This window comes from Lithobates pipiens, unplaced genomic scaffold, assembly GCF_037356315.1.
Source record: "Lithobates pipiens isolate NorthernLeopardFrog02 unplaced genomic scaffold, aLitPip1_a1.2 Scaffold_16, whole genome shotgun sequence".
NCBI lineage: Eukaryota > Metazoa > Chordata > Amphibia > Anura > Ranidae > Lithobates > Lithobates pipiens.
This window is the reverse complement of record NW_027507748.1, coordinates 546,197,111-546,216,196: the sequence shown is the minus strand read 5'-3', so window position 1 is coordinate 546,216,196 and position 19,086 is coordinate 546,197,111. Positions and strand designations below refer to the sequence as shown.

Here is a 19,086-nt window from a genome sequence, read left to right as displayed (position 1 = left end):
TTATTGGTTGTTGTGCACTGTGTGATATTGGAGGTGGTTGTATTTATATATTTTCAATTATCTTTAATAAATCATAATATTTTCAGCTTGCATGCGTTTTGTTCCTCTGTTGCTGTCCACACAGTTCTGGTCACACCTCATACGTGAAATGGATGTGGCACAGATGAGAATGAATCGGCATGGATGGATGGATGAGACATGTATGAGCTATGGATGGAGCATGGATAAGCACAGATCAGCGCTGTGGGAACTTCAGATCCTGCCCATAGCCCTGCTGCACCCGGCTCTCCCCCTCTCCTCACACACTGTACAAATTGGCGTGAGAAGATGGGAGAAGCAGAACCAAACAAGCTCCAGTTTGTTTACAAGTGATCACACCTTCATTGGACATCATAATCACATGGTAATGGGCCACTGTCATTGGCCCTTTACCCCAATCTGTGACACGCTGGGTCTGGGAGACCCGACGGTCACAGAATCCTGGGTGCACGTCCCAGGGGGCATGCAGGATCACAATTCTGGGAGGACGCCCGTCCACGCTGTAGCCGTCATTCGGCTATGGCCCATGGCAAGTGGTTAAACAAGCTTACAGCAGCCTTTAGCAACTACTTGAAATCTGCAAGCAGCTTGTATAAAGCAACAGTAAGTACTTCTAACATTATTAGTGGTTAACATTTATAAAATGGACCTCTTGCTGCCAAAGCTGTTTTTTGCATTTTCGGTTTTTTTTTGTAGGCCTGAAGATTAGCATACAATTATATATTTACTGAAAGCAGGGACACTGGAGAGCAAAATGGTGGTAGTTGCAATTTTTTTATGTCACATGTTACTGCAACTGATTATTTTTTTTAATAAAACCAGTTTAAATAATATACACTAAAAGTTACATTTAGTGCACACACACTATATTACCGATTTTTTATTTTTTTGTAAATTATGAAAGATGAGGTTGTGGCGAGTTAATAGATACTGAACAAGTCAAGCCTTTAAATTGTGCATGCCGGTGACAGTGACAAACTTTGGTACCCTTTAAAAGGTCATCACTGTTAACCATAAATGAAGACCCTAGAATTATTGCTCTCACTGGTGTGCATGGTGACACCATGCTTTTGTTGCATAATCATTGTTTTCATACATAGGTGTACATCACACAGAAGTTTACATATGCATGTGAATGTAGGCAAGAGGATTAAATGATTTTAGAAAGGGATATGAGAAAGACCTAGGTGCAATTGATGGTAAGGACCTGGGAACTTTGTCATCTGCCTTTTTAGTCTCAGTGTTGGCCTCTCAAAAACCCTCTCATATAGATTTACTACTGTACATGAGCTTATAGAATGCTGGTCCAACTGCACAGACAGGGGGAGTAGGAGTGCCCAAAATGTGAACAAAATTATGGATATCTCATTCACATGCTTTGAGGATGCCCCAAGCTTTTCCGTTATTGGACTGAGGTCTTTGACACAATATCACAAGTGTTTATGTTTAAGATTTTGAGAGATCCCATTATTTGCCTGTTGGGTGCCCCCTGACTCCATATGCCCACACTGCAGTGTTACACTTGTTATATACCGCTTGTAAACGGATTGCCCCGATATTGGATTGTTTCTCATGTGCCTACCAGGAAAGCAATGAGTGGAACAAGTGAATACAATGCTCATACGTGAAAAGCTAACATATCAACATAGAATAGAATGTTCGAATTCCTTATGTGGCAGTCATAGCTAGATGTCCCAGGACTTGCACCGCACCAGCTGATGAGGAACAGACTTCTTCAGGGATAGGATAGGTCCCCATTAGGGACGGTGAGGATCTTTGTACTTGATTCTGTCCAGGTATTGGAGCTCCATAGTATTTTTGTCACAAAAAAAAGTCATGTGTTCCCCCCCTTTATCTTTTGACACTATTATGGGTATATTTACCTTTTATATGTTCATATTGCATATAAAAAAAAGTGTATTTTTTTTGTCATAGGTTGTTATCTATTGTGATACTTTTTTTCCCCCACATATCTCTTTTCTATACCAATATACTATGCCTTACTTGCTGGGTTGTACAATTGATATGCATTTACTGGTTTGTACAATAAACATACTTTTTCTAGAAAAAAAAATTATATTATATATATTTTTGCATTAGTTTAATTTCCTTAAATTTGCTTTTGTTTGTGTGTGTGTGTGTGTGTGTGTGTGTGCCTAAAAGCCTGTACTGCCATCAATTATAGCAGTGGCAGCAAAAGACTTAAAGGCCAACTTCACCCTTTGCATCATGTTACACCAGTATTCAGGGTGTAACATGCTTTAAATGGGATCCCCCTACCCCCTCCTGCAACAGCATGCAGGAGTTCATCTACCCCACAGTCATTGTCACTTTTGAATTTCACACGGTTGTGCAAAGCTCCACCTGTACAGCCGCATTGTTTATTCACAGAAATCTGTGAATAAATAAAGCCCCGTCTGTCACCTGCAAAAGACAAACCACACTCATAGTCCACACACCCCAGTAACATCTACCCCATTTGTTTGCTGATCTCCTCTTCCTGTTACTGACCTGGAAGCAATATGTAAAAAAACACTGGCTGGGGAAGAAACTAATGCAGTGCAATTTTCTTTCATTTGTTTCATTGGAGGACTGAAAAGATGTCTCAATAAAGAGAACCCGTCACCAAAAATGCATCACATAGGGGACTTTTGGCACACATCAAACGTAAAAGCATGCATCAGGGAAGTTTACACGTGAAATCGTTGATTGTGCTATAATTACATATGCAAAACGCCTGAGTGAGATCAATAATTATAGACCCATTATTTACAGTTAACTCCAAACCAATGACCTGCAGAGGCTCTTAAAGCATTGCCTATGGAGCATATACAGTTGCGTACCAAAGTTTGTTGCGGTTTCACAAATTTTAAGGTTTGACATGCTGTGTATCCATTTACTTGCCGCAACTTCATCTTTTAGATTTTTACCAAAAAAAGTTAGGCAATATATTGTTTGTGTGCCATAAAATTAACTTTAGTGTATTTATTACTGAAATTTTGCATTTCACGAACTGTTGCACTAAAATTGTGAGACAAAGTTTGGAATGAACACCATTTATTCTCTAGGGTGTCAGCTTTCAGAAAATAGATAATGGAGGTTTTATGAAATCCTCAGGTCTAAAATTATTTTTTCAAACGTGCAGAAAAATGCAAAAAAACAAAAAAATAAATAAAAAAAAAACACCTCTGGCTGCGAAACGGTTGAAGGATTCAACCAAGCCCGTGTGCACAAACCTTAAAATGTGAGACTTAAAATTTCTTACATTTTGTACAACGTGAAAAAATTCCTTTACAGAGCATGGATATTGCACAATATATAGCAAGGTTGTTTATTATTTTCAAGCTTCAAAAGCATTTAAAGTCTTTTTTTAATTATACAAGGGAAAGAGATTACATTTAAAGTTAAAGAATCTTATGCACGTTTGTTAATACATTAAAAATCTTGTTGCGATGTATAAAAGACAATCTTTAATGGTCATGAGATGCAACTGGGATAAACCTCAGATGTCCATTTTAAACTGTCAATTCCATCAAAAAGAACCCAAATTCCAAGCTGTATATCTGCTTCAGTGAGTGCCCTGTACCGTATTTAGGAGGCATTATGAAACCTAGTTAGCATTATAAGTAATAACTGCAGGCAGCCAAAATAATGATTCTGTACACTGCACGGTGTTGGTCTATAATCCTCACTTTCACCAAGGAAAAGCCAATATTTCAGGACTTTTCGAATTCAAGAAACACTTGCGAGGTTAACGTCTCATATCCGGATTCCCAGAATTCACTGTGGAAGCTCAGGAGGCAGAGGGTTGTAGCTGGCCTTTATACATATACTCCAAAGCAGTAGCAATTATTCTCATGTCCTTTTCAATGCTTCGAGCCCAGTTCTCCACATCACCAATCTCCTACAGGGAAAAAAAACAAAAAAAAACACATATACAATATGGTTGGTCTGGATAGGACAGCTTTGATTTATCCGATATAAATGCCACCATAAAAAGCATGTGGCATCATCTTTGTGTACAATTTTGTTCAAAAATGTATTTATAGTTTGTTTTTTGTTACTTACTATAGAGTAGCAGGTATACTTCGTGTTAATTGTCATTTTTTAAAGAACTAACGTTAGGTAACAATATTATCACAAGATAACCATCCATCCATGTAATTAAAAGGATCTGTTGAAATGTGTGAGTGGACTATTTATCTTCCTGTACCACAGGAAACATTTAGGCCCCATGCACACTAGCTTATTTTTAAAGCACCTAGTACCTCCTTTGAGCCTTTTATTTCTGCCACTAGAAGCAAATAGTGTTATCATGTGTGTCCATGCACACTATTTTAGGCTAAGACCCGTTTCACACCACACCGCACCTTGCGTCGGCGGTAAGACGCCGCTATTTTTAGCGGCGTTTTACCGCCGGATTTGCGGCGCATTTCGCCCGCTAGCGGGGCGCTTTTACCCCCGCTAGCGGGCGCGAAAGGGTTAAAACCGCCGGCAATACGCCGCAATAGCGGCGTTTTGCCGGCGACATTACAGCGCTGCCCCATTGATTTCAATGGGCAGCAGCGGTGGAGGAGCGGTAAACACACCGCTCCAAAGAAGCTGCTGGCAGGACTTTTTTCTGACGTCCTGCCAGCGCACCGCTGTAGTGTGAAAGCCCTCGGGGCTTTCACACTATACACAATGGTGCAGCTTCTTTAGGGCGTTTTGCAGGCGCTATTTCTAACGCTATAGCGCCTGCAAAATGCCCTGGCGTGAAAGGGCTCTAAATGTTTTTTCCTGTCGCATCATGGCAGCATACACCTATGGGTTGTGGCTCCGCCCCCGCAACCTGATAGGACCGTTTGACTATTAAATCTTGAGAGGGCCTCTGCCTCAGTATTCTCCTTTTTTTCCTCACCTGAGAAGACCGGACATCACCCCTTACTGCTATCGCCCCAGCCAGGTTCAAGCCTCTCCTGGGTGGAAGTCCTACCTGTACAGCCTCTAAATGAGCTTAATGGAGGAATCCCCACTCTGATGGTCTCAGGGGTACCATTCTTATCTTTACAAATCTTAAATAGATTTATCATGCAGCGGCCTCTAACCTGTATTTTTTCAGTATGTTCTGTTCTTTTTCCTTGCTTAGCTCTGTAGTTCCTCTCTCCTCCCTCTTCGGGCGCCGATGTTTGGACTCTTCAGCGCATGCGTTGGCGGCCAGTACCTCGCTGTTCTATCTGTTTGCCAGTTTCCAAGATGGCACCAGACGTCGCTGGACATTTCTGTGCATGCGCGGGATGACGTCGGCGCTGCGGACGGCGGTGGCGCTGAATTTAAAAAACATAATTTTTTCATTGTGTACTGTGGCTGCTGCTGCATTTCTAATAAGATCGTTTGAGAGTTTTACGATCGTTTTTCCGTCTGGTTTCCTTCGGATCTTAAGGTCAGTCTCTTCATTTCTTGGGGTTTTTTCTTTTCTTGCAACTCTGCATATCTCCCTACCTGCCTTTTTGCACACTGACTTCTGTTCGTTTTTAGGAATCACTCTTCATGGAGGCCGCTGCCCCAGCAGACCATCGCCAGCCTAATAGGTAAGTGGAGTCAACTTGGTAAGTACGAAGAGGAAAAAGAGAGCCTGTCACTAACGCTGTCTAATTTGACAGCCCTATCAGGTCATCCAGATCATCGCACTCAAGGCGCTCAAGAAGAAGTCGCTCAAGTCATAGACAAAACCGAGACCATGGCAGAAGCCGTTCAAGGCGCAGAGAGAGTGGAGGTCACAGGAGGAGTCAATCAAGGTCCTACTCTCGACATGGCCACTCCTACCACAGAAGATCCCCCATGCGCAGACATTCTTCTCGTGCTCGGAGTCTCCGTCCATCTGGGAATTCATGCTGGATTTGAGGCGCAATAGCACTGCCAGATAAGCTGGCCTGTCGTTCATGCTTTAATGAAGCAACTAAAGACAGAGAATTAGAACCTAGTAATCCAGCTATTGAATCGCCCCTCCAAATCGCAGGGCCAGAAACTAGCAGACCTTTGCAAGGTACCACACCTGCTGCTCCTTCCTCTTCAAAGATGTCAGATCCTTTGTCAGATAACGATGACATTGACACATCTACCGGCTTTGACTTTGCACTGGTCGAACCCTTCATTAAATCAGTAAAGGAAGTGATCGATTGGGTGGAAGAAAAACAAACTCCTCAAAAAGTGAGGAAATATTTTCCAAATCTCAAAAAAGATCCTGAGACCTTCCCATTTATTGAGGAACTGGAGGATTTGATTAAGGAAGAATGGCAGAAGCTGGAAAAGAAGATCAGCCTAACTAACAGGTTAGCAAAGCTTTACCCCCTGAAGGAGCCTAGTGTCACTCCATTAGTGACCCTGCCAGTGGTGGATTCTTCTCTGATGCGTCTTGCCAGACATGTGACACTTCCAATCGAAGATGCTGTTACATTTAAAGATGTGCTGTATAGGAAAATTGACTTAGATCTTAAAAGATCTTACCTATCGGCGGGAGGTGCATGCAGACCAGCTGTGGCTCTAGCAGCTATCGGTAGGGCCATTTCCAACTGGTCCGCTAATGCTGAGAGGCTGGTATCAGAGGGAGTGGAACAAGAGAAAGTAATCTCAGCCCTCCAGGAACTGTCTCTCGCAGGCGATTTTGTCGCAGAAGCCTCTGTAGACATAATTAAATCTACATCAAGGGCAATGCTGAGCTCAGTAATGGCCAGAAGGGCACTTTGGCTAAAACCCTGGTCAGCAGATCCATCCTCTAAGTCAAATTGGTGCAAGATTCCCTTTGACGGAGTAAATCTCTTTGGGGAGAAACTAGACTCAGCGATTTCAAAAGTTACCGGGGGGAAAATCGGGTCTGATCCCTTCAGACAGAAGATCTAAACAGCGAAGACCGCCAGCCTCCAGACGAAATCTTCCAGACAAATATAGGGAGGCAAAATCCTACAGACCTGGCAGAGAATATAGGAGGAACTGGAAGAACCCTCAAGCATCCTTCCTCAAGCCCAGAAAGCAAAGACCCCTACTACAGGGGATCAAAAGTCTTTTTGAAGGTGCGCCTGCCCAACCCGCTGTAGTAGGAGCCAGGCTCAGGTTGTTCAGGCAGGTATGGGCGGAGGCAATAAAGGATCCATGGACAGTGGCGACTGTCCAGTTCGGCCACAAATGGAGGTTCCGAAAGCATCCAAGGGACCATTTCCGGGTAACAAGGTTACCGTCATCTCACCAAAAGAGGTTGCTACTGAACGAATATGTTCAGGGCCTCATCCAGAAATAAGCCATAAGGGAAGTTCCACTGCCACAGAGAGGAAAAGGATTCTATTCTCCTCTATTCCTGATAAAAAAAGAAAAAAACAGGGGACTTACGTCCTGTCATGGACTTAAAAAAATCTCAATCACCGAATCCAGGTGGAAGCATTCAAAATGGAGAGCCTGCAGACAATTCTCCAGGCCATCAACATAGGAGATTGGATGCTCTCCATCGATTTACAAGACGCCTACTTGCATGTTCCCATTCACACCTCATTTCAGAAATGTCTCCGCTTTGTGGTAGGTCATCAGCATTTCCAATTTCAAAGTCTCCCGTTTGGAATATCCACTGCTCGAGAACATTTACAAAAGTCTTGCTCCCATTAATAGCCCTATTAAGGGAACAAGGCCTGAGAGTGCACCACTATCTAGGCGATATCCTTCTGCTTGCCGACAACCGAGATTCCCTCCTACTTCATCGCGTAATCTTAATCTCCACCCTGCAAAAATTTGGGTGGCTAATAAACTGGGGGAAGAGCCGTCTAAGTCCCACGCAGAGAATGATCTTTTTAGGCGCAGAATTGGATACCCGACTCAATACAGTAGAGCTCCCGGAGGAAAAAATTCCCATCCTGATCGGGAAAGCAAAGAGACTACTCGTGGCCACAACCATTCCCGCCAGGGAATGTCTCAGTATTCTAGGGTCTTTTTCAGCAACTATTCCGATGGTTCAATGGGCCCAGTGGAATGCCAGGCCTCTTCAAATATGGCGTGTCAATGGCCCAGCCAATAGTAATTCGGAAGGAGGTGAAGCAATCCCTATCACAATCTGAAGAGGTGCAAACGCATAGTCCTTCCCTCTCAAGAGGTAATCACCTCGGATGCCAGCATGGAAGGATGGGGAGCACACTACTGCCACTATGCAGTCCAAGGTCGTTGGCTGTTCAAGACACACGATGTGGTCTCCAACATATTGGAGATGAAAGCAGCGTTCCAGGCACTACTAGCATTCAGCCCATTCCTGGAGGGGAAAGAAGTTCTACTAAGGATGGACAATCGAGTGGCAGTGGCCTATATCAACAGGCAGGGAGGCACCAGGAGTCGCTCCATGTTGCAAGAAGTCCAACCAGTCTTCCAATGGGCACAGTTGAATTTAGCCAGTCTCAGGGCAACATACGTGCCAGGTGTCCAGAATCAGATAGCAGGCACCTTGAGCCGAGAATTCGTATCCAACTTTGATGGCTTTTCTAAGCCGTCAAGCTTTTTCTCTGATAACAAAAATTAGGGGGGTTCCAGATATCGATCTGGCAGCAACTCCGAACAACACGAAGTGTCAGAGGTACCTGGCGAGGATTCCCTTTCCTTTGGCAGAAGGCACGGATTGTTTACAACACAACTGGAACTTCCGCCTAGGTTATGTGTTTCCACCAACACCAATCATACCGAGGCTTCTACTCAGACTCAGGAACTCAAGTTCCACAGTAATAGCAGTCCTGCCTTTTTGGCCGAGGAGGCCATGGTTCACGACCCTGCTTCAGTTGAATACAGCAGAACTATTGCCGCTTCCCGTGACAGCGGACCTACTCTCTCAAGGTCAACTCTTCCATCCATGCCCAGAGATATTTCACCTAACAGCCTGGAGACTGAAAGGGCTAGGTTCATAGCTCACGGCTGTTCCCACAAAGTGATAAACACCCTTCTTCAAGCCAGAAGGGTTACCACTAATAACACCTACAAGAGAATCTGGGATAAGTTCCGCTCGATCGCACAACAAGCCTGGGACCCTTCATCCCCAACAGTTGCTCAGATCCTAGAGTTCCTACAGCTAGGTCTCGACAAAGGTCTTGGATCAAATACCCTGAAGGTGCACGTATCAGCTCTATCAGCCATAACGGGGGTGAAATGGGCTCAAGAGCCTCTTATTTCTCAATTTCAGAAGGCCTGTCTAAGATTAAGACCTCCCAGGAAACCCTCCTTTCCAACTTGGGATCTTTCAGTAGTGCTGGATTTCCTATCCCGTGATCCATTCTTTCCAGTTGAGGGAGCTTCTCTTTGGGATCTAACCCTCAAAGTCACCTTCCTGATAGCGATTACATCAGCCAAGAGGGTGTCGGAAATGCATGCACTAATGGCAAAAGGAACCATACCTAACCATCTACCCAGACAAGGTAATTCTGAAACAGTCAGATCGCTTCATCCCGAAAGTGGCTTCCTCCTTTCATTAATCAGGAAATATGCCTTGCCACTCTTTCCACAGAGCAGGGGAACCCACATCCACTTGATGTAAAATCCAACATACTGGCTTACCTCTCAAGAACCAGTGGCCTCAGGAAAGGAAAGTGGAAAATCTCCTAGTCATTCCTCACAACTCTAGAAGAGGACAGGCAGCAACTTCCCGCACTATCGAGGGCTTAAGGGCGCATTCTACAAGGGCGATGGCGACCTCCTGGGCAGCCCTCTGCAGAGTCTCCTCAGAAATTATCTGCAGGGCAGCCACATGGTCTTCAAAAAGCACTTTTATATCCCACTACAAAGTGGACTCTGCTAGGCTGTCCACGGTGGAGTTCGGGAGAGCAATTATTCAGTCCAATTCCTCCATTCCTTGTAAATAAACTTCTTCTGCGCATACCCACCCAGTTTTGCGAGTTATTCCCCATAGGTGTATGCTGCCATGATGCGACAGGAAAACGGAAAATTGTATACTCACCTTTCCATAATTTTCCTTTCCTGTTGCATCTCATGGCAGCATACAGATGCCCACCCATCTGAGGTGAGGTATCTATATATTGATAATACTGAGGCAGAGGCCCTCTCAAGATTTAATAGTCAAACGGTCCTATCAGGTTGCGGGGGCGGAGCCACAACCCATAGGTGTATGCTGCCATGAGATGCAACAGGAAAGGAAAATTACGGAAAGGTGAGTATACAATTTTCCGTTTTCAAGCTTCAGCTTCTAGGAGTCAACAAAAATGCTTTGCGTTTTTGGGAGCGATTTGCCAGAAAAAAAAAAAAAGCTGACAGCTCCTAAACGCTGTCAACTACTGTTAAGCACCAGTTTCTAGCATCTTTCTTAGCCAGCAGTCTGCCGGCATCCTTGACAACAGTGTATAGCTGGTTGCTAAGGAGTGGGTTGGCAAGCTGGCTGCTGCGTCCTTAACAACGGAGGAAACTTAACTAAATTGCCAGAAATAAACATTAAGAAAAAAACAAAATAAAAAACAGTGTGGGCCCTTTCGGGTCTGGTACAGATTTTAAGGGGAACCCCAGAGTAGTACAGTGTCACTACAGTGGCATTGTATTGCTGTGGCAGCGATTATGTACAATGTCTGGCTGCTCTGATATCAGTGTATGTCACGGCCACTAGCCATAGTCTCTGATCAGCGCCTCTGGAGTACAATGTCACTAGGCCAGTGTTGCCAGTCAGTTTCTCTAATCACTGCCACACCAGTGTCCCCAATCCATCACCCAGTGCCCCTCATCACTGCTGCACCAGTCATATTGTCCCCAATCACCGTCACACTAGTTCCAGTGTCCCTGAATGCCGCCACACCAGTCCCAGTGGCACCATAAGGACTGAAGAATCATCTGTGTTCAGATCGCTTTTCAGAGAGAATTTTTTTTGAAAGGCAGTGAGAAAGTTATATTTTCTCCTCACCACCTTGGACCCCACACAAGCACCTCTAATCACTTGAATGTGTCCTGATTGGAGGGCATACAGGAGGTATAATTCTTGACACAGCCGTGAAGCAAAGTATCGCAGCTGCAGCATGTGCACACCCCCAGCCACTGTCACTGCAGCTAAGGGGAGTAGCAGTTGAGGGGTGGTAAAACCGTGGCTCAACCATGGAGGTATTACCACGCCCACCCCAAAGCTCACATGTGAATGAGCCCTAACAGTGCAGCCAGCCACGGTTCTCTGATCACTCACCACCAGCCACAGTGCTGCCAGTCCAGCGTAACTAGAATCCGTGTTCCTGACTGCAACCACACCAGATCAGTGCAGCAAGCTACAATTTTCCCGATCACTGCCACACCAGTCACAGTATCATCAGACCAGTGTATGCAAGCAACAGTGTCCCCAATTGCTGCCACACCAGTCCCAGTGTCACCTGACCAGTATAGTTAACAGTGTTCCCGACAGCTGCTATGCAAGTTTCACTGTCACCAGACTAGTGAAGCCAGCAACAGTATTTCTGATCACTGCCACACAAGTGCAGTGTTGCCTCTGCCTGCCACCTGTACTAACACTGGCCTGTTTGAGATTTCTGCCTGCTACCTGGACCGAATCCTTGTCCGTTTGCTGATCATGTCTCTGCCTGCTGCTAGAACTGACCAGTCTGATGGACTATGTTCAATGAGACACCAGCCCTAACCATTTCTTCTGGACAACTGCAATCCTGGAACCACAGGAACTCTTTTGTTCTTCCTTTCCTCAACCTCCTGTACTTCCTGGCCACTGAACATGGCATTCCTGGGGCAGCCACATACTAGTAGGCTAGGCTTGCTTGTCTTATAGGAATGGGGAATGCTATAGGTGATATTATATCTTCTTGTCATGAGGAACCAATACTGAAGGACACAATGATAAGTTTACCCGCTTGAAAAGATATATCCAAGATCATAATAAATGGTCAGGGTAATGGATTTTGGATACATATGAATAGTACCCGGATATAAGGTATATGAAGACAATTTAAGGAAAATGCTTACTTTGGCTGTCTGCCAGGGTTTCGGTCACAACAGAGGAGGAATCCGAAGAGGTTAATGTATTAACATACATTTCAAAACACCACTGCCAGAGGGAAACTTTCTGGATTTACACTCGATACCCTCGGTGCCCAGAGGCCTAAACGAGGAGATAGATTTTGATTTGAGTCCCCAACAATTCCGCTTCCATCCTCCTGCATTATGTTTAGCCATAATTGTTGTCCCTTTATTTGTATGGAGAGCCAAACAAATAAGATCATGTTTCTAACTCTGACAGACCACATCTACTCCCCCCCCCCCCCCAATCTTCTCACAATAAGACCCTATGCACACAGGGCATTAGAAAAAAAAACGAGCTGAAAGCCACTACCAACACCAGGAAAAAGCAGCTGTAAAAATGTGCTTTTAGTAGCATTCTGTAATGCACGTTTAGCCGTGCTAGCTTTTAGCAGCCTTTCTCTGCCTCTTATTCAAATCAATGGGCTCACATAGGGAACCAATGATTATGAATAAAGTCACACCACAAGTCGGTACCCTCACCAAAAAAAAAAAAAAAGGGAAAAAAAAACAACATAAAAAAAAAAAAACTGGCATGGGGTTCACCCTCAAGAGCATACCAGATCCTTCGGTCTGGTATTGGTTTTAAAGGCAACCCCCCACGGGAGAAAAAAAAAAAAGGCATGGTGTCCCCCCCCCCCCCAATCCATACTAGACCCTTATCTGAGCAGGTCAGGAAAAGGGGGGTGGGGGCAGGAGAAGACAGCAGAGAGAGGGGAACCCACAGCGGGAGAAGACAGCGGAGAGAGGGGAACCCACAGCGGGAGAAGACATCAACAGAGGAAGAAGAACCAGGAGGACGAAGACATCGCTGAAGGGAGAAGAAATGACACCAGAGCTGCTTTAATAAATTACTTTGTCAAAAACCTGTGTACTGTTTTTATTTTTGACACTTTTTTTGGTTGAATGGGTATGGGTACAATGTGCTACATACTCATTCACATAAGGTGGGGGGGGGGGGGGTTGGACCTGGGGGCCCCTTGTTAAACGAGGCCTTTATCCCTATCTTCATGGAGATAAGGTGCTCACCCAGCCCCCCTCATTTATTTCCTTACCTGCGTGCTCGGATAAGGGTCTGGTATTGAATCCCACTTCAATTCCCCCCCCCCCCATTTTGGCGAGGGTCCTCCAAGATCCTCAGCACTATCCAGCGTTAAGCCACGTTTAGCAGCTTTTACCAGCTCTAACGACGGTCCTCAGAACGCGCTGGTCCTGTTTTTTTTTTTTTTTGGGAAAAAAAATTAAAAGTCTGACGCTGCTAAAAACCCTGTGTGCATGTGGCCTAATTTATTTAATTATGTTTCTCACACAGGTCTTGACAGATACAGCCAAAGTAAGTATTTTCCTTAAAAAATTGTCTTCATATAGCTCAGCATTGGTTCACATATACATTATATATATACATATACACACACACACACACACACACACATATATATAGAGATAGATAGATAGATAGATAGATAGATAGATAGATAGATATTATTAGGGATGCACCGATATTAGCCATTTTTGCGAGTATTGGTACTCTCGAAAATGCTCTGATACCAGAAGTGACGTCCAGGGGAAATGGTGCAATTGCTCCCCCCGAGAAAATGTTCCTGACTGAGGCTGAGTGTGCCCCATGAATTCAGAATTCAGAGCGGCGGTCAGGACGACATACAGCCTCTATCAGCATTAGGAATTACTGTCCAGATGCATCGGGACTGGACACTCCGCCCCCTGTACCTCCCCCAGCAGTTTTGCAGCCTCTCTCCTGCAGGCTGCTGCTTGAGTAGATGGTAGCCTCCTGGCTTCTGCTGCTTGGGTGGGGTGATGGGAGATGTGCCTGCCCCCCGAGATCACGCCAGCGGGAGGTGTGAGCAGCTGAGCAGAGGGAATGAGAACATCCTGGAGGTAAGCTCAACTAGCAGCACACCGTGGATTCATTTACAGGCACCTCTATGCCAAGTCTGCTGAGTTAATGCAGCTTAGCATAGAGGAGCTGTTAAATGACAAAGGGGATTGCATCTCTTAGCCCTTGTACACACGGTCGGAGATTCCGAAAACCAAATGCGTCGGATTTTATCCGAAACGGTTGTATACACACGGTCGGATGAAGTCCGAAAATCTAATCGTTCAGAACGTGATGACGTTATTTCGTTATGACGGGACTACGTTCAGGCTAGTAGCCAATAGCTTTGATGTAGGAATTTGATCTGAGCATGCGTGGCACTTTGTCCGATCGGAATTCTCTACACATGATCGTGATCATGAGTATGTCCGATTGGAGCATTTTGTCAGAAAATATTTCCGGCAAGTTGGAAAATTTGGTCCGACGGAAACAGTCCGATGCAGACCACACACAGTCGGAATATCTGACAAAACGCTCCGATCGGACACATTCCGTCGGAATCTCCGATCATGTGTACAAGGGCCTATTCATTTGGCACAGTGAGAAATTGGGCTCATTAAAGCAATGAGACTGCCCCCTGATGTGTTCCCTCCCGACTCCCCCCCCAAGATGTGTTCCCTCCTGATCTCCCCCCCCCCCAGTGTGTTCCCTTCTGACACCCCCCCCCACAGTGTGTGCCCTCCTGACCCTCCCCTGGTGTGTGCCCTCTTGACCTCATACTGTATCCTCCTGACCTCCCTGGTGTGTGCCCTCTTGACCTCATACTGTATCTTCCTGACCTCCCTGGTGTGTGCCCTCTTCACCCCGTACTGTAGCCTCCTGCCCTCTCTGGTGTGTGCCGTCCTGACCCCTTACTGTATCCTCCTGACCTCCCTGGCTGTCTCCTGTACCATATCTGCAGTCTCTGGCTGTCCCCTGTACCAGGGCGTTAAGTATCGGTAATTGGTATCGGCACTCATACTCAGTGTTAAAAAAATGGTATTGGTGCATCATTATTATTATTATAATTATATATATATATATATATATATATATATATATATATATATATATATATATATATATATATATATATATATATATATATATATATATATATATATATATATATATATATATATACACACACACACACATATATACACACACACACACACACTCTATATGTATGTTGACCATATACTTACCATATACCAAACACCCACTTACTGGGTATATATACTCTTTAGCGTTTAAGGTACATCCCTCGGGAAGAGGTTGTTTTTTTTAAAGTCTTCCAAAAGTTTCTAATTAGTCCTTTTGACAGCTAATACTTTTATGCTTATTTATTGACTATTTTGTGTACATACTTGATATTATACATTTTGCATTTATATATACCGTCTGTATATCCTGATTTGTATTGTTTGATATTGTGCTTTTACTCATATGATTCAGTGCTGATGTTATAGTGACCCTGCAGCTGCCACTTTATCCTTATAAGCCCTTTTCCAAAATGGTGCTGACAAGGCCTGAAGGAGCACATCCAGAAAGTGACATCACGATCGGCTCACCTTGTGTTCCACAGTTTCAGGAAGCGCCGGAATCCACCGGTGACATCCCTCCGCGAACCCAGCCGTAGAAGACATCTAGATGCCCCATTCCAGTAATGCTTATGAGCAGTGCTGTAAGCTCATTAGGTACTTACTCTTGTGAGTAACTGGCTTTTTATCCACATTAAAAAATTGGCGCATGTGCTTTTTTCTCAATTAAAGAGTACAAGGCCAATGGATGCACCTAGCCCGCTCTCATCCGCAGCAATACACAAAAGATTTGTCGCTACAATTCAGGGGAAGAAGAAGTTCCTCTTAGATTTCAATTATAACATTTTGCAACTAAATAATCTTTCTTCATAAATTTAGGTCAAAATGTATTCTGCTAAATTTTCTTGGTAAAATAACCCAAATCAGTGGATATTATTTAGGTCTGTGTGAGAGTCTACAAAACTATTTTATATATCTAAAAATGTGAGAAGCTGCGCTACAGAGTCTCAATGTAATGAAGCCACAGAAACTGGTAAACAAGGGAAATCGATTTTTAACCACTTGAAAATTTGAAACCACCACAGTGTACACACAGACAAAAAGAGTGCCCGACCACTGTAGCTGCAGATTCCGCTTACCAGACGGCAAGCTTAAAAGGCAGATGGCTGTAACCCAGCCCAGGCCTTTAAGCTTGCAGATGACCACAATGGAAACGGTAATCAGATGGTACTGATCAGATGGTCCCGCTAAAGTGTCCATATACACTCAAAATGGATGCTCAGAAAAAGAGGAAAATTGCCATAGTGTAATATAGTCTAAATTTCCAAATGTATTAAAACAAAGTATTGCACTTGCATTTAAAAATTAGTATTAATGCGTAAAAGAATGCCAGCCGGCACAAACACACAAACAGAGCCCGTCCTGCTCCAATTGCGTGGTGACGCCACTATGTGGATATTTTACATCTATCAATATATATCTATATCTACACATACACATCTATAAATATGTGTGTGTGTGTGTGTGTGTGTGTGTGTATGTATATTATATACACACACACACACACACACACATATATATATATATATATATATATAAGTTGAAATTTTTGGCATATTTTGTTTGGAAAAATAAATGTAATTTTTCCCTTTATATAGCAATAGTGGTGACTGAATACCACCACAAGAAAGCTCTCATGTCTCAAAACATGATAGAAATGTAATTTGGGTACAGGGTTACATGCCTCAGTAATTGTCAAAGCGTGACAGAGCTGAAACTGAAAAATGGGCTGGGCAGGAACGGGTGTGAAAGTTTCTGGTCTTGAGGTGGTTAAAGAATTACAATAAAACTGATCCAGAACCATTACAGTTTCTCTTTAAATCCTGTAAACTACAAGGGTTATCTAAATGTTTCATCACGTGAGAACTCACCTTCAGAGCCTGATTGAAGTTTTCCACCAGACCAATCCACTGTGTTGTCTGCTTTGCAAACTGTGCAGCCTGTATCTGCAGAGTCTTCACTTCATGGTCAAGCTTTCTTTGATTAACATATGCCTGTGCCACCCTAAACAAATAAGAAATACAAGAAAAAATTACACATAATGTAATGATGTAATACACACCTATATAGATAGTATAGTAACCTTCAAGTATCAGCATATACCCAGCAGCCTCCTATGTCTCTGGGAATACAAGGGCTCCCTCTGCTGGACTTCTTTCCCACCTGCAACTATCATAAAGTTTCCTTAACCACTTCGCACCCAGGCCAATTCTGACATTTCTCTCCTACATGTAAAGTTCATCTTTTTTTTGCTAGAAAATTACATAGAACCCCCAAACATTATATATGTTTTTTTTAGCAAAGACCCTAGAGAATACAATGGCGGTCGTTGCAACTTTTTATATCGCACAGTAATTGCGCAGCAATTTTTCAAACACGTTTTTCAGAAAAAAAAAAAAGTGTCATGCTTTAAAAAAAACAAACAAATAAATAAATTTTTTGCATAATGTGAAAGATGAAGATATGCCGAGTAAATAGATACCCAACATGTCATGCTTCAAAATTGCACGCGCTCGTGGAATGGTGCCAAACTTTGGTATTTAAAAATCCCCCTAGGCGGCGCTGTACATTTTTATACTGGTTACATGTTTTGAGTTACAGAGTTGGTCTAGGGCTAGAATTATTGCTCTCGCCCTAACATTCGCGGCGATACCTCACATGTGTGGTTTGAACACTGTTTTCATATGTGGGCTGGACTTACGTATGCGTTCGCTTCTGCGTACGAGCTCACGGGACAGGGGCGTTTTAATTTTTTTTTTTATTGTTAATTTTACTTTTATTTTTTTAGTTTGACACTTAAAAAAATAAATAAATAATAATTTTGATTAGTTTTATTCCTATTACAAGGAATGTAAACATCACTTGTAATAGGAATATGGCATGATCGGACCTATTTACAGTGAGATGTGGGGTCAATAAGACCCCACATCTCACCTCTAGGCTGGAAAGCCTAAAATAAAAATAAAAAATAGATCCTGGCTTCCCAGCTGAGGCGGCGCCGTTATTTTGAATGCAGAGGCCGGGCGTGATGTCATAACATCGCACACGGCCTCCGAACGATCATAGAGACTCCGGCGACCATCTGGTCCACCGGAAATCTCTATGATCATTATCTGGGGGCCGGCGGATCCTGTGGCCAACTCACCGATGGAAGCAGTGAGTCGGTAGAAGCACCAGAGGGCAGCGGGAGCGTCCCCTCCCGCCACCCATAAAAACGATCCAGAGGCAGAACAGCCGCTGTGATTGTTCTTATGGTGCAGGGAATCGCCGGCTGAAAATGCCGATATCTGAATGATGTCTGTAGCCTCAGGCATCATTCAGATATAACACCACAAAACCGAGGCCGTCATATGACGTACCTTGGGCGCCAAATGGTTAATGGGCAGCAGAGGGGATCAGGCAAATCCTGCTGAATTCTCAATGGAAGTCCAATGCTGAATGAGGTAGTAATGTGCAGGAAGTAGGGCTATTACTGATTAAAATTTTCGTGCTCGATTAACCAATTTTTTATTTTTAAATCAATTAATAGACTAATTTAGATTAATTATAACGCACATACAGATCAAACTACTTTTAGCTGATCTCCTTGCATTGCAACTCTGCATTAGTCAGTGGTAAATGTGGTATACACTATATACAATCACCCGACACTAGTTATTTTCCACAATCCATGACTTAACTTCACAGTTCACACAAATACATTTTAAATTCAAACTGTAGCACTGACATAAGTAATTTTTTTAATTAAACTTTAAGAAAAACTTAGTTTAACTTTAACCACTCAAGGACTGCCTCACACCGATATATGTCGGCAGAATGGCACGGCTGGACACAAGCACCTACAGGTACGACCCAGTCATGAGCTCCGTGACCATGGCCGCGGGACCCGATCGCCGCCGGTGTCCCGCGATCGGTTCACAGAGCTGAAGAATGGGGAGAGGTAAGTGTAAAACAAACCTTTCCCCGTGATTCCTAGTTGCCCGTCACTGATTGTCTGTTCCCTGTCATAGGGAACGACGATCAGTGACATCACACGCCAAGCCATACCTCCCTACAGTAATA

General features: G+C 43.8%; 1 protein-coding gene across 2 annotated transcripts in view; it reads right to left on the bottom strand.

The window, feature by feature from the left end:
• Positions 1-3,344: 3,344 nt before the first annotated feature.
• The window catches only part of BLOC1S1 (biogenesis of lysosomal organelles complex 1 subunit 1), a 48,137-nt gene continuing 32,395 nt past the window's right edge, over positions 3,345-19,086 (bottom strand). For both annotated transcript variants that reach the window (XM_077483365.1, XM_077483366.1), the window contains 2 exons: positions 16,896-17,028; positions 3,345-3,943 (listed from right to left, as the gene is read on the bottom strand). In XM_077483365.1, the coding sequence (XP_077339491.1) occupies positions 3,833-3,943; positions 16,896-17,028 (244 nt within the window). In that variant the 3' untranslated portion in view covers positions 3,345-3,832. The remainder of the gene's footprint in view (positions 3,944-16,895; positions 17,029-19,086) is intronic.